This window comes from Lagopus leucura, unplaced genomic scaffold (genome assembly GCF_019238085.1).
Source record: "Lagopus leucura isolate 7727_CA_CO unplaced genomic scaffold, USGS_WTPT01 35384-1_obj-0_obj, whole genome shotgun sequence".
Classification (NCBI taxonomy): domain Eukaryota; kingdom Metazoa; phylum Chordata; class Aves; order Galliformes; family Phasianidae; genus Lagopus; species Lagopus leucura.
The window spans coordinates 1-13,738 of NW_024968227.1; the positions used below are offsets into that span (position 1 = coordinate 1).

General features: G+C 62.4%; 3 protein-coding genes across 3 annotated transcripts; 1 reads left to right on the forward strand and 2 right to left on the reverse strand.

Moving 5' to 3' along the window:
- Positions 1-243: 243 nt before the first annotated feature.
- LOC122193527 (zinc finger protein 853-like) lies at positions 244-2,336 on the reverse strand. Its single transcript, XM_042894334.1, has 3 exons — positions 2,208-2,336; positions 1,967-2,050; positions 244-1,133 (listed from the first exon to the last, which is right to left on the reverse strand). Exons 2-3 carry the CDS (start codon positions 2,028-2,030, stop codon positions 571-573), a joined length of 627 nt encoding a protein of 208 aa, XP_042750268.1. The 5' UTR covers positions 2,031-2,050; positions 2,208-2,336; the 3' UTR covers positions 244-570.
- Positions 2,337-3,552: 1,216 nt separating this feature from the next.
- ASB8 (ankyrin repeat and SOCS box containing 8) lies at positions 3,553-6,784 on the forward strand. Its single transcript, XM_042894333.1, has 3 exons — positions 3,553-3,958; positions 4,292-4,396; positions 5,226-6,784. Exons 1-3 carry the CDS (start codon positions 3,584-3,586, stop codon positions 5,856-5,858), a joined length of 1,113 nt encoding a protein of 370 aa, XP_042750267.1. The 5' UTR covers positions 3,553-3,583; the 3' UTR covers positions 5,859-6,784.
- A 206-nt stretch (positions 6,785-6,990) lies between these two features.
- Positions 6,991-13,240, reverse strand: PFKM (phosphofructokinase, muscle). Its single transcript, XM_042894332.1, has 22 exons — positions 13,042-13,240; positions 12,251-12,324; positions 12,093-12,170; positions 11,692-11,881; positions 11,325-11,490; positions 11,188-11,232; positions 10,990-11,098; positions 10,543-10,638; positions 10,355-10,447; positions 10,147-10,272; positions 9,938-10,002; positions 9,768-9,831; positions 9,550-9,696; positions 9,105-9,175; positions 8,933-9,020; positions 8,712-8,864; positions 8,461-8,625; positions 8,271-8,332; positions 8,034-8,145; positions 7,846-7,945; positions 7,517-7,622; positions 6,991-7,436 (listed from the first exon to the last, which is right to left on the reverse strand). Exons 1-22 carry the CDS (start codon positions 13,130-13,132, stop codon positions 7,289-7,291), a joined length of 2,349 nt encoding a protein of 782 aa, XP_042750266.1. The 5' UTR covers positions 13,133-13,240; the 3' UTR covers positions 6,991-7,288.
- Between the last annotated feature and the right edge of the window lie 498 nt (positions 13,241-13,738).

Genomic DNA, 13,738 nt, shown 5'->3' on the forward strand with positions numbered 1-13,738 from the left:
CGAACCCATCCCATCCCCATCTTCATCTTTATTCTCATCTTCCTCATCCCATCCCCATCCCCAACCCATATCATCCCCATCCCCATCCCCCTCCCCATCCCCATCCTATCCCCATCCCATCCCCATCCCATCCCATCCTACCCTGATCCCCACCCCAATCTCCATCCCATCCCCACCCCTCCATACCAGCTGCACGTGCAGACGTGTGCCACCCGATGTGGCTGTTATTCCCACTGCCACCACGCTCTCCAACTGGGAGAACTGGAAAATCCATCCGTCCTGATCCTCCCCATGCAGAGCGCAGCCCCATCACTTGCCCAACACCACGACCCCAGCCAGGCAGTGCAGCTCCAGCACCTTTTATTGGTTTGGGCTGCAGTCCCGACCTCCCCGTTGCGTTCCCTCTTCCAACGCCCCGTCCCGCTTTCCCCCTCTGGGCTTTTGGGGTTTCTAGAGGAGGGGGGGGGGCCGGGTCCAGCACCGCACTCCCACCCCGCAGTCCCCATCCTGGGAACACGGATGAGGATGATGCAGATGGGGATGATCCCCATCCCCAAAGCCGCTTCCCCCCTACGCCGAGTGCAGCTTCTGGTGCCGGCGCAGCTGGGATTTGTGGCGGAAGCCCTCCCCGCACTCCACGCAGATGTAGGGCTTCTCGTCGCTGTGGGTTCGCCGGTGCCGGATGAGGTTGGAGCTGACGCTGAAGCGCTTCCCGCACTCCCCGCAGCAATAGGGCTTTTCCCCGGTGTGGGTCCGCTGGTGCTGGATGAGCGCCGAGCTCTCGCTGAAGCGCTTCCCGCAGGCCCCGCAGCTGTAGGGTTTCTCTCCGGTGTGGATGCGCTGGTGGGTGACCAGGTTGGAGTTCTGGCTGAAGCCCTTCCCGCAGGCCCCGCAGGTGTAGGGCTTCTCCCCGGTGTGGGTGATGCGGTGCCGCACCAGGTCCGAGCTGCGGCTGAAGCCCTTCCCGCACTCCCCGCAGATGGTGGGGCGCAGGCGGCCGCCCCGCAACCCCAGCAGCTCCTCCAACGGCCCCAAAGCCCGCGGGTGCCCCAAAGCTCCGCTCCTGGGCTGCGCTGCTGCTGCTTTCCGACGTCGCTTTGCGGGGCGACCCGGTGCCTCGCTGCCGGGATGGGCTGAGGGGAAAGCGGGGCTGGGCTCCGAGATGTGGGGCTGTGACCCCTGCACCCCTTCCCCATCCCCTTCGTGCCTTCTTTGTCGCCTTTACACCTTCTTCCTCCCCTTCGTGCCTTTCCCATCCCCTTTGCACTTTCCCTGTTCCCTTCCCTCCTTCCCCGTCCCCTTTGCAGCCCCTCCGTCCCTATTACCCCATTTCCATCACCCTCTCCATGTCCTCTTCCCCTTCTCCATTCCCTTCGCATCATCCCAATCACTTTCCCACCCCATCTCCATCCCCTCTTCCCCTTCCCCATCATCCCCTCCGTGACCTCTTCCCGTTCTCCATCCCTTTTCCACCCATTCCATCCCCACCCACATCCCACTCTTCATCCCATTCCCACCTTCCCCATCCCTTCTGTCCCTTCCCTGTCCCTTTTCCACCCCCTCCACCCTCCTTTCTCCGTCCTTCCCACCCCATCCCCAATCCCCCCACTCCATTCCCATCCCTTTTCCACATTTTCTCCATCACCTCTACCCCCTCCCCACCCCCTTCCCTGCTTTGGGGACATCCCTGCACCCTAAAATTGGTGTCTCCCCCACACTGTGAGGCACTGGGACATCCTCATGTTATGGGATCGGGGCATCTTCATGCTGTGGGATTGAGGCATTGCCATATTATGGGATGTGGGCACCCTGCACCCCCCACCACCAGGACACCCCCACACTGTGGGATCGGAGCGCTCCAGGACCCCCCCCCCCGGTCCCAGAGTGCCCCACAATCGGGTCACCCCCCCCCCACCCCCATGCGTGGGACCCCCCTCAGCAGGTCTTAGGGGGAGGGGGGTCTCACCTGTGGCGGTGCTCGCAGGGTCCCGGGGGGGGTCCGGGCTGGAGGGCCCCCCCTCTGCGTCCATCACGTTCACACGGGGAAACGCTGTTGGGGGGTGGGTGGGTAATGCAAAGAAATGGGATGAGCACGGGAGGGGGGGGGGAAGAGGGGGATTACAAGAACCGTCCGCAGCACCAGGACAACCCCCCTCCCCCCCCCCCGCACTCACACCGCGGCTTTGCCTCCTCCCCCCTGAGCTCACCGGGACCAGGGGGCGGCAGTGGGGTCTCCAGTGATGGCGCAGCTCTTGTCCCCCGACCGCCCCCTCCCCCCTACAAATACAACCCCACCCGCAATGGGGACGGGGACGAGACCCCCCCCAGCCGGGGGTTGCGGGGGACCCCGGCGCGCGGCCCCGCGTGGTGCTGGGGGGGGGAAGGGGGGGCGAAGGGGGGAGCGCGGGGGGTCCCTGTTCGTGAATGGTGGCAGTTGGTGTGGGATTCAGAGGGGGTTATGGGGGAATTGGAGGCCCCCCCCCCCACCGCACTGTGTGTGGTGCTGTGAGCTTGGGGATGGAGGGGACACAAGGAGGTCCTTTCTGCCCCCATCCATGTTTGCAGCATGGGGCTTGGGGGGGGGGGGGGGGGGGTAGCATGGGGTCATCCCAACACTTCCTACAGTATCCCAGTATGTCCCAGTACATCCCAGTGTATCCCAGTACATCCCAGTGCATCCCAATACATCCCAGTGTATCCCACTGCATCCCAGTGCATCCCAATACATCCCAGCGCAGCCAGCACTTTCCATTGCATCCTATTGCACCCTATTGCATTCCAGTGCATCCCAGTCAATCCCAGTGCACCCAGCACAACCCAGCGTCTCCCAGTACACCTCAGTACATCGCAGCATACCCAGTAGTTCTTCCTGCACCCCACTGCCTCCCAGTACTTCCCAGTGCACCCAGCATTCCCATTGCATCCCAGTACGTCCCAGTGCACGCAGCACCTCCCAGTGCATCCCAGCGCTCCTCACGGGTGGTCACTGTCTGGGTGACATCGGGATGCCCCCAGTCCCGTGCTCCAAGTCCCGGTGCTCTGACCCATTCTGGCCCCAGGACCTGGAGAAGGGGCGGGACTGGGAGCACCGGTGTGAACTGGTCCCAGTGTCACCCAGCACAGGGACACCAATGTCACCCAACATGGTGACACCTCGCTGTCACCCCCCAGTGACACCCAAACCCCGGCCCCATGGGGACACCGGTGTCACCCTTATAGGAATATAGGAACATCCCGGTGTCACCCAACACGGTGACCCGGAGTCACGGGGACACCCCCATGTCACCCTTACGGTGCTCCCCCCCCCCCGCTGTTCCCCCCTCCAGCCCCACCGACAGCCGCTGCCCAACGCCGCCCCGCACCCCCGAACCCCCCAACTGGGGCCCCCGGCACCCGCTGGGCGAACACAGGGAGAGATGATTGGCGGAGAGCCGGCTGGGGGCGGGGATTGCGAGGGCCGGCTCCTGGCGATTGGAGGAACTCGCATCGTGAGGGAGGAACTGATAGGAAGGCGGAGCTTAGAGGGGCACCGCGCGCTGATTGGCGAAGTGGGTAGCGGAGCGAGGTTAGGAATCTTCTGCGCATGCGCGACCGGGTTCGTCTTTCACTTCCGGGTAGCGGCGGCGACTTCCGCCTCCGGCGGCCTTGCAGAGTCTGCGCCGGTTCCGGGCCCAGGTTCCGGGAGCTCGTCGCGCCCCGGCCGCTCCAACTCCGTACAGAACTCCTCCCTCCCCCGGTATCCGCTGCCCCTCGTCCCACCCCGCCCCGGCATCGCTCGGGGCTCGGGGGCCGGGCCGGGCCTGGCGGGGCGGCGGCGGCGGGCGGGCGGGCTGCCCGCAGGATGTGGTACATCATGCAGAGCGTCCAGAGCAAATACTCGCTGTCCGAGCGCCTCATCCGCACCATCGCCGCCATCCGCTCCTTTCCGAGGGACAACGTGGAGGATCTGATCGGACGGGTGAGCGGTGGGGGCGTCCCGAACCGTTCCCGTTAATAAAGGGCCGGCTGCGCGGAGGCCTCGTGTCGGCCTGCAGCTCCTCTCGGGGCGGCGCTGAGCTCTGCTCTCCGTGACGGCGGCAGGGCCCGAGGGAACGGCGTGGAGCTACGTCGGGGAGAGTCGGTGAGGGGGGAATAGGAAAGAGTTTCCCCACCAGAAGCGGGTGGGCACGGGAAAGAGTAACTGCGAGCCAGAAGCGCGCCCTGCTGGCCAACAGGACCAGTTTTTCTTTGGCCGCCTGGCGATACGACTCACGGGTAGCCGTACTCTCTTAACCCCGCCGTGTTTCTGCAGGGCGCGGATGTGAACTGCATGCATGGCACTCTGAAGCCGCTGCACTGCGCCTGCATGGTGGCTGACGCCGATTGTGTGGAGCTGCTGCTGCAGAAAGGAGCAGAGGTAAACGCCTCTTTGGAATGGAGCCGTGGTGTCGTGGTTCTGGACTCTTTGCTTCCTTAGCAAGGTGGAACCATCGATTCTGAGCGCTGCCAGAATTGTGCTTTGTCTTGGTGGCAGCTGCTCTGCTCTCTAAAAGAGTAGAATGGGTCTGGGTGAAGGTGTATCGCACGAGCATGGGAGCAATTCCAGCATTTCGGTAGTGTTATTGCCTGAGATTTTAAGTGTACCTGCTTGAAAACAGACTTTTGATGAAAGCCTGAGAGAGGCGTTAAGTGCTGTAGGTTTCCTGCTCAAATTTTGGCAGCTGGTAGATTGCACCCCCCACCTTGTGTGTGCTTTATTTTCTCATCCTGTGGAGGAATGTGACCAGAGTCCAGAGGAGGGCCATGAAGATGCTCAGGAGCTGGAATGCCTCTTATGAGGAAAGGCTGAAGGAGCTGTGGGTGTCCAGCCTGGAGAAGAGGAGGCTCTGGGGAGACCCTCCAATGCTTAGAAGAAGCTTAGCAACAGGGGAGAACAACTTCTTAGGTGGGCAGGTTGCAGCAATAGGAAAAGGGGGAATGGCTTTAAATTAAAGGAGAGGAGATTTAGGTTAGATGTCAGCGAGAAGTTTTTCACTGAGAGGGCAGTGAAGCCCAGAGAGATGTGAGCGCCCCGGCCTTGAGGTGCTCAGAGCCACGGATGGGGCCTGGACGTGTGATGGGAGGAGCCCAGGGCAGGGGGTGGAGCTGGGGGGGGGGGCTTCGAGTTTCCCAACCATTCCATGGGCTGCGGGCAGGGCTTTGTGCCCTGCTGCTTTCGGTCACCCTGCATCTCCCCACTCCTGCAGGTCAACGCCTTGGACGGCTACAACCGCACGGCCCTGCACTACGCGGCCGAGAAGGACGAGACGTGCGTGGAGATCCTGCTGGAGTACGGAGCCGACCCCAACGCCCTGGATGGCAACAAGGACACGCCGCTGCACTGGGCAGCCTTCAAGAACACGGCCGAGTGCGTGCGCGCGCTGCTGGAGAACGGCGCCCTGGTGAACGCCCGCGACTACAACGACGACACGCCGCTCAGCTGGGCCGCCATGAAGGGCAACCTGGAGAGCGTCAGCATCCTGCTCGACTTCGGGGCTGAGGTGCGGGTGGTGAATTTGAAAGGGCAGAGCCCCATCTCGCGACTGGTGGCGCTGCTGGTGCGGGGACTGGGCACGGAGCGCGAGGATTCCTGCTTCGACCTCCTGCACCGCGCCATCGGACACTTTGAGCTGCGCAAGAACGGCAGCATGCCCTGGGAGGTGAGCAGGGACCAGCAGCTGTGCGAGAAGCTCACGCTGCTCTGCTCGGCGCCCGGCACTCTGCAGACCCTGTCGCGTTACGCCGTGCGCCGCAGCTTGGGCGTGCGCTTCCTGCCCGAGGCCGTGGAGCAGCTGCCCCTGCCCACCTGCCTGAAGGAGTACGTGCTGCTCCTCAGCTAGGCACGGGGCGGCCGTGGCTGCGAATCCTGCTTGCTGTGTTGACTGGCGGGCGCTGGATGGACAGCGGGACCCACCGACGGGCGCCGTCTCCTCTCCTTGCCTGCAGCTCTTGCCCTTCGCGAGCTCCTTTTCTGCGTTTTCAGCCTCGTCGAATGAACTGTCCTCCCTTTAACAAATGGTGAATTCCATCCCAGCTGCTGCATTCACCTGTTCTTTCCGTTGGGGTAGGCCTTGGGGAAACGGAGAAATCTCCTCTTTCTGAAGGACTCGAGGAGAGGCCGGCTGGGTGAGCACGTGCCATGTGAGTCTGCTCCCTGGGGTGAGCACCCACGGCCTCCTCGCTGCACATGGCGCCAGGGCAGACATGGGACCCCCCTGCTGGCACCCAGCAGAGCTTTGTTCACTCCCATGTCTGTGATTTTTTTGGATGTATTCAGGGAGAATCAGCGCTTTAGGGAAAGAGAGAAGACGGGGAGCCCTAGGGACTGCATTGTTTGCAGGAGGAAACCCTTCGTGGCACCGATGGCGTGAGGGCTGGGGAATGAGGAAGTGCCCTGATGGATGCCTGAGCAGTGAGCAGGGCCCTCGCTGCCCCCTCATCACAAACTTGGCCACAACTGCTGCAAAAAGAGGAAACTATTCCCTGCTGTCACAAGCACAGGGTGGTCCTGAGCGAGGGCTTCACCTCTGATCTGCCGTCCGAGAACCCATCCCAGTTCTGGGTTTGGTTTTGCACTGCCAGCTCACCACGCCAGGGCTGCTTTTATTGATACGTGTGCAGTGTGTGTGTTTGGAGGCAGGGGCAGCAGCTCCTCGCGTGGCAGAAGGACACAGGGCTGCAGCTGAGGACGCAGAGCCGCTGCCTGCCCTGTGTCTCATCCGTCCCCGGCTTCCGTCCACAGAAATAAAAGGCTCCTTGCAAGCCACGCTCTGTAAGGTTTTGTGTTGCACAGCCAGCGGGAGCAGAATTGTGCCCTGTTCTCATCTGTCACCTGAGAATCCTCGGGGAGAGCTGCCTCGAGCTCCCAGAGGGGAGGTGAGAAGGGTAAATACGGGTAATTACCCTGGGGGGGGGGAAGTAAGGTTGCGTTTGTAGGGCTGCTGTGTGAAGCGTGGGGAGCCTGAGCACAGGTTGTGTTTTTGTCACCACCACGGGGCGGTGCTGCTTTATTGAAGCGTCACAATTCTGAGTTTCAAACTAAAGTGATGCCCTACAGCCCTGACCTCTGCTTTCAGGTCAACGCAACGTCCTGCCGCAACGCGAGCCGCTCGCGGAACGCTTTGCTCTTTCAAAAGCCCATAAAACACCTGGCTGGATCTAAACCAGCCCGAAATTACCCTGAGGAAACCCTCGGTTTTCGGCAAAACTGCTCTTTCAAAAGTGAAGATGCTGCGGGGGATTTGGGGGGGGTCTTTCAGAGGGTCGTCCCTCACATGCTGTACTCCTGCGAGACCCTCTTTTGCCTGACGTGCTCCATGAGTGCCCTCTCCGAGGTGTCCAGCTCGATGTTGTACTTGGCCAGGATCTTCAGGATGGGACGCAGCTTCAGCCACCACTGTTCCTTGGGGATGCGGTGCCTGGGGGGTTGGAGAGAGGACGGTGTGAGCCCGGCGCGGCGCTCCTGCGGCAGTGCTGGGGGGGGACGGCGGGCACCCACTCGAAGTCTGTCTGCTCCTTGAGTTCGGTGAGGGGCTGGAACACCAGGCTGCGTTTGCGCATGCCCAGCAGGCACGCCGAGTCGGCTGTGTTAGCGAAGATCCGACCTGCAAGGAGCGCCCGGAACGGGCTCAGCATCGCGGACCCCCCAGGGGGGGGGCAGCAGAACGCGCAGAGAGCAGCGGTGCTTCGCTTTGAAACAGAGGAGCGGGAAGCGTGAGCACGCGTGCGTGGCTTGGGGGCGAGCTGAGGTTTGTGATCTGCGGGGAAGGCGAGGGGACTTTGCAAATGCGGATGGGAGCCCCCTGGTTCTGCCCACGCGGGACCCACCGTGCCGGGAGCACTCCTTGATCTTTCCAGTGATCCAAGCCACCGACTTGGCGCCCATTTTAGTGCCGAAATTCCTGTCGAAGGGGGTCGGGGTGCCGCCCTGGAGGGGGAAACGGCAGCAGGTGGGGGGGGGGAGCCGTGACCGAGGGGCTCCTGCCCTCTGCTGGGAGCTCACAGCGCGGCCGTACCTGCTGCATGTGCCCCAGCACGTTCTTGCGGCAGTCGAAGATGCCTTTGCCCTCCTCTGTGTACAGGTTGTAGATGAAGTCGGTGGTGTAATTCTCGTTGCAGCGCTCGTTCCTGCGTGAGGCAGCAGGAGGGGGCTCAGGGCGGCTGCAGCAGCCGATGAGCTGTTCCAGCCCGCCTCCATGGTCCCATCCTTACCTGAGCACCAACCCAACCCCCCTCCACGGTCCCATCCTTACCTGAGCACCAGCCCGCGCTTCACTGTCGTCTTCATTTTTTCGGTTATGTGCTCCACGTTGATCTAAGGATGAGAAAAAGAAGCGTTCGAGGCTTGGCTTTTGGAAGTGCTGTGGGAATAAGGAGGTTGGGGATGCAAGCAGGGAGAAATGCAGCCCCCCCAGCCCCACGGCGATGCCTTTGGGACCCCACCTGCAGGTCACGGATGCTGAAGTGCTCCTCGAAGATGTAGGCAGCATCGGCACCGCCTGCCAGCCCCGCCATGGTGGCCAGGTACCCGCAGTAGCCGCCCATCGTCTCGATGATGAAGACGCGCCGCTTGGTCCCCGCTGCCGACTGCTTGATGCGGTCGCAGGTCTGTGGGAAGGGAGGAAGGGGTTTGGGTTGAGGGGGGGGTGTTTAATTGTAAGCTGTGCGTCGCGGGGGGGTCGCAGGAGCCGCACTGTGGTGATGGTGTTGAGGGCGGTGTCGGCGCCGATGCTGAAGTCGGAGCCGGGGACGTTGTTGGAGACGGTGGCGGGGATGACGCAGATGGGGATGCAGAGCTCGTCAAACTTGGCTCTCCCTTCCATCAGCTCCAGGCTGCCCACGAAGGCCTGCGGGAATGGGGGGTGAGGGGCACGGCACAGGGAGGTGCCCCGCAGCCCCCTGCCACCCCACCCACCTCGAAGCCCCCGATGATGATCAGCCCGTGGATGCTGAAGTTGGTGATGGTGGCGCTGATTTCCTCAAAGTATTTCTTGGGCAAGGTCCTGGCCGAAGCGTGGGAGGGTGAAGCCTCCGGGGGTGGGCTTCGCTTGGGCCCCCGCACCCAGACTTCCACAGGACAGCGTTACCTCTTCGTCCCCAGTTTGGATCCCCCCAGACCTGTCCAGCCGCCAACCTTATCCCAGCTGATCTCTTCTACCTGACCGGGAGAGAGGAGTGGGGGAAAGCAGCACTAAGAACGTTGGGTTGGGAGGCAAAAAGTTTTGATGTGCACCGCCCTCAGCACATCGCTGTCACAGCACCGCCACGCATGCAAGGCTGTGGGGCGTGCAAAGCCCCCCCACTGGGCAGGGATCCCCCTCCTGGGGGCTGCAGCTTTTAGGGCTGCAACTTTCCCTGTGTGCCACCATCCCCACGCACCCCCATTCCTGTGCTTCCTCTTCCTTTGTGCGCTCCCATCCCCACGCGTCACCTTTCCCTATCCATACGCACCCCCTTTCCCTGTGTGTTTCCCCCACGCGTCCCCTTTTTCCCCCTGCACCCCCCACCCCCTGCGCCCCCTTGCCATCGCACATTCCCAAATGCGAGCCCCTCGAAGCCGTCGTGCACCGCCAGCATCCTGTGCCCGTGGATGAGCCCGATCCTCACGGTGGAGCGCACGGCCGCGTTCATGCCGGCAGCAGGAGCGCCCACATTGAGCACAGCCAACGTGTAACCGCTCTGTGGGGTGAGGGGGCAGCGTCAGGGGGGGCTCGCTGCGCCCCCCTCCGCACCCCATCCCACCTCCTTACCTTGGTGGAGGGTGGGCGGATGTGTGCCAGCAGCTTGTAGACGTTCCAGTTATTTTGGAAACTCCTGGGAAAGCGGGGAGGGAAAGGGAGGAAAAAGAAGGGGATGAGGGAGTGCTGGGGGATGGCTGCACCCCCGTGACCCCAACGGGGGCCGAGCTGTGGATGCTCACCGGCCCCGCAGTTTCACGGCATCATCGAAGCGTTTCTCATGCATCGCCGTTGTCACATCTTTGGTCTGCGGGGAGCAGAGGTGGACAGGTTTGCACTGTGATAGCTGCATTTGTGCTGCATTTGTGCTGCACCGGCCAGGTTTGCATTGCAGCGGCTGAGTTTGCACCTCGGCTCCACGCTGCTCTGCGCCCCCCACCCTGCAACTCACCACCTGCACGCACTCCATGAGGGGCAGGCGCACGGCCTGGTTCCCTGAGAGGCTGACGACGCAGGCGGGGGTGTCGGGGGTCCCTTCCAGCAAGGCCATGACGGCTTCGACTCCCATCCTGCTGCCCTGCAGAGACAGGGACAGGGATGGGGGTGTCGCCACGGCCCTGCTCAGCTGGGATGGGCGCAGGAGGGACGGAGCTGCCTACCAGGATGCGGTCGAAGGCGGAAGGCGTCCCGCCGCGCTGCACGTGGCCCAGGATGGTGACGCGGGTGTCGTAGCCCAAACGCTTCACCACCAGCTGCAAGACAGCAGGGTTGGCGTGGGGATGGGGTGCCCAAACTCTGCTGGGACCAACAGTGGGAGCAGAAATGGGGGTCCCCTCGTCCCGCTCACGTCTTTGACTTCGTCAGAGGTGATGGCCTTGCCATGTTTGTCGATGGCGCCCTCGGCCACGATGATGATGTTCAGCCTTGAGCCACCCAAACGGGTCTGGGGGAGAAGGGGGTGACAGGGAGAACAGGGATGTGGATCAGGATACGGATAGGGACAGAGATGGGGTCGGTGATAGAGATGGGGACAGAACAGGGAGAGGAAAGGAGATGAAGATGGGGACAGTGATGGGAACAGAGATGGGGATAGGGACAAAACAGGGACAGGGAAGGAAATGGGGATGATGTCCAAGATGGGGACAAAACAGGGATGGGGATGGAGATGAGGATGGGGACACGGACAGGGCCAGGTACAGGGATACAGTGGGGATGGGGACAGGCACAGGGCCAGGTACAGGGATGAAGTGGGGATGGGGACAAGCACAGGGCACGCCGCTGCAGCCCGCCCCACCTCCGTGAGCCTCCGGCACAAGTGATCCTCCCAGCCATCCTCAGGGGGGGATTCGGGGATGAAGACCCAGTCGGCACCGCAGGCCAGGGAGGTGATGAGAGCCAGGTAGCTGGGGGTGCAGAAAAAGAGGCGGTGTGGGGCTTTTCCCCTTCCTGTTTCATCAGGAGGCAGACCCTGGGGGCAGCGCGGGGGACGTACCCGCAGTGACGACCCATCACTTCCAGCACAAACGTCCTCTGGTGGCTGCAGGAGATGCAGAGCTCGGTTACACCCCACGGAGAGAGCAGGGATGCAGGTTGCCCGGTTCCCTGAGGTGTGGGGTGGGGACGTGTCACCTCTGGGCCGTGGTGGTGATGGCGTCCACGATCTCCATGATGCGGTGCAGCGCCGAGTCGGTGCCGATGGTCATGTCGGTGCCGCAGAAGTCGTTGTCGATGGAGCCCACCATGCCCACGATGTTCAGGTAGCTCGACTTCTTCGCCTCCTCCGCCGTGATCCCCCCTAAAAGAGGGCAAGTGGGCTGGGACCCCCCGTTCCCACTGCGTCCCCCCCACCAAACGTCCTTTTGGGACAAAACTGCCTCAAAATCCTGCTATTTCCAGTGGGGAAAACCCACGTTACGGTGCAGAATGGGCTTAAAGCAAGGTGTTACGAACTCAACAGGGGGAAATTTTGGGGGGGGGAGGGAAGGAGGGACCATACCCGTTTTCAGCAGCTCGGCCAGGAGGCTGCTCCATTCGGCACGGAAGGTGTCAGCACCGGTGAGGCTGCCGTCGCCGCCGATGACGCAGAGGTTGGTGATGCCGCGCTTCACCAGATTGCGGGCAGCTTTCAGGCGTCCTTCGCGCGTGCGGAAGTCCTGGCAGCGGGCGCTGCCGATGACCGTCCCACCCTGTGGGCAAAACCCCCCCCCCACACACAAACAAAATGGGCACCCGCACCCCAAAATGGGCGCCGTGTCCCCGCCAGCCAGCGGCTCCGGTGTCGGGTTATTTTCAGGCTCGGCCCTTTGCCCCCACGGCATTGGGTTACAGCGGAGAAGGTCAGGGTGGCAGCACCCCGTGTCCCCCCCCCCCGTGTCACCACCACCCCCCCAGGCTCACCAACTGCAGCATCATGGAGACGCTCTCCCATGTGGCCTCTTTGATGTTGTCCCCGCCGTCCACCAGCCCCTGGTAGCCCTGTTGAGGGGGAGACGGCGGTGGTGACACCGGGTCCCTGTGGGCTTCAGGGAGGGGGGATCCAGGCGGGGGGCACCAACCTCATGCACGAAGTAGACTTTGGCACCGGTGTAAATGCCCACCCGCACCACGGCGCGGACGGCCGCATTCATGCCTACAGAAAGAGGAGAGCATCACCGGCGTCCCCAAGCCACAAGGAACCCCAAAATCCATCATGTCCCCCCCCCCCCTCCTCCCCGACTCCAAGCTTCCCAGCTCCCGGTGTGCCCCCGCCCCCCCCCCAGCCCCCACCACCAGCACAGATCTGGCCCCGCAGCTGCAGGTTATTTTTGCCCTGCTGACATTTAGGGCACCGAGGCCGCGTGATGCCGTGACGGTGACAGCTGGCGGCACGGCATGGTGGCGGAGAAGCAAAACAGCCCCCCAGCCCTGCGCTCCCAGGGCCTGCAGGCAGAAAGCAAGGATTGGGCTCCGTCTGGGTATTTCTGGGGCAAAATCTCATCGTTTTTTAGTGTTTTCCTTTATGCTGCCTGAAAGTCTGAAATTTTGTCTTCCTTTCCCCTTTCCCTCTGCCCCCGCTTACAGCAAATCGTCACTGGGAAACGTCACTGCAAATTACTGCTGCAAATCATTATTGGAAAAATCAGCATTGCACATTATTCCAAAGCGACAGCTGTAACAAAATCCCTCCTGGCCCCCACACAACACCACAAGGAACCCCCCCAAAAAAACACATGGGACAAACACACCTTGCAAGGAAACACAGCTAGCAGCAAGCGGCAAGATTCAAGAACATGCGAGCCCCATTTCTGCTTGTTTTACCCCCAAAGCAATCCCATGGGGTGGGTTTTGGGGACAGGACACTCCTTACCCTGTGCGTCCCCTCCTGAGGTGAGGACAGCGATGGCTTTGCCAGCACCCATGTGCTCACTGTTCCCGCAATGCTTCGGGGGCTGCGCCATCTTCTTGGCTGAAAAAAGAGGGAAATGGGGCAAAAAAAAAAAAAAAGGGGGGGGGGGGGCTGGGGGCGAGGTGGCGGCGGAGTGGCACCGAGCACAGCCCCGGTGTCACACCACAAAGTGACACCAACCGCTGCGTCAGGCCCTAAATCAGGCTCCAGGAGGGAGGGACGGCCCTGGGGGTGGCTCCCTGTTAGGGGAAGGAGGGGGGGGACACGGCCCTGGGTTGTCCCCAGCCCCCCCTCCCCACTCCAGTGCCACCTCTGGGGCTGTTTTGATGGGAAATGGGGGGGAGGGGGGAGGATTTCTGAGGCCTGGTGGGGGTTGGGGAGGAAAGTGAGGCATGGAGGTGGGACCCCTCATGGGGATGGAGGCCTGGGGGGGACGGCGGGGACAACAGCGTCCCCAGGGGAGGTGGCCCTGCTTGTCTGTACTCCTGCCGGTCCCACACTATCCTCCTTATGATCCCAGTCTGTATTCCCTTTCTGGTCCTGACTGGCTCCTCACTGCTCCCAGTCCCTGTTCCCTGCTGGTCCCAGTCTGCACTCCTTACTGATCCCAGCCTCTACTCCCTTCTTTCTTCCAGTCCCTATCCCCTTACTGGTCCCA

Bases quoted from the DNA above. Each gene is read 5' to 3' on its own strand.
- PFKM (XM_042894332.1), bottom strand. From the start codon at position 13,132: ATGGCGCAGCCCCCGAAGCATTGCGGGAACAGTGAGCACATGGGTGCT. The intron at 8,865-8,932 runs GTGGGTGGGGTG...CCATTCCCGCAG, and splicing joins TCATCATCGGGGGCTTCGAG to GCCTTCGTGGGCAGCCTGGA. The intron at 7,946-8,033 runs GTACGGCCGCGC...TTCCCCCTCCAG, and splicing joins TGCTGGGGCACATGCAGCAG to GGCGGCACCCCGACCCCCTT.
- LOC122193527 (XM_042894334.1), bottom strand. From the start codon at position 2,030: ATGGACGCAGAGGGGGGGCCCTCCAGCCCGGACCCCCCCCGGGACCCT. The intron at 1,134-1,966 runs GTGAGACCCCCC...CTTTCCCCTCAG, and splicing joins CCCTGCGAGCACCGCCACAG to CCCATCCCGGCAGCGAGGCA.
- ASB8 (XM_042894333.1), top strand. From the start codon at position 3,584: ATGCGCGACCGGGTTCGTCTTTCACTTCCGGGTAGCGGCGGCGACTTC. The intron at 3,959-4,291 runs GTGAGCGGTGGG...GTGTTTCTGCAG, and splicing joins TGGAGGATCTGATCGGACGG to GGCGCGGATGTGAACTGCAT. The intron at 4,397-5,225 runs GTAAACGCCTCT...CCACTCCTGCAG, and splicing joins TGCTGCAGAAAGGAGCAGAG to GTCAACGCCTTGGACGGCTA.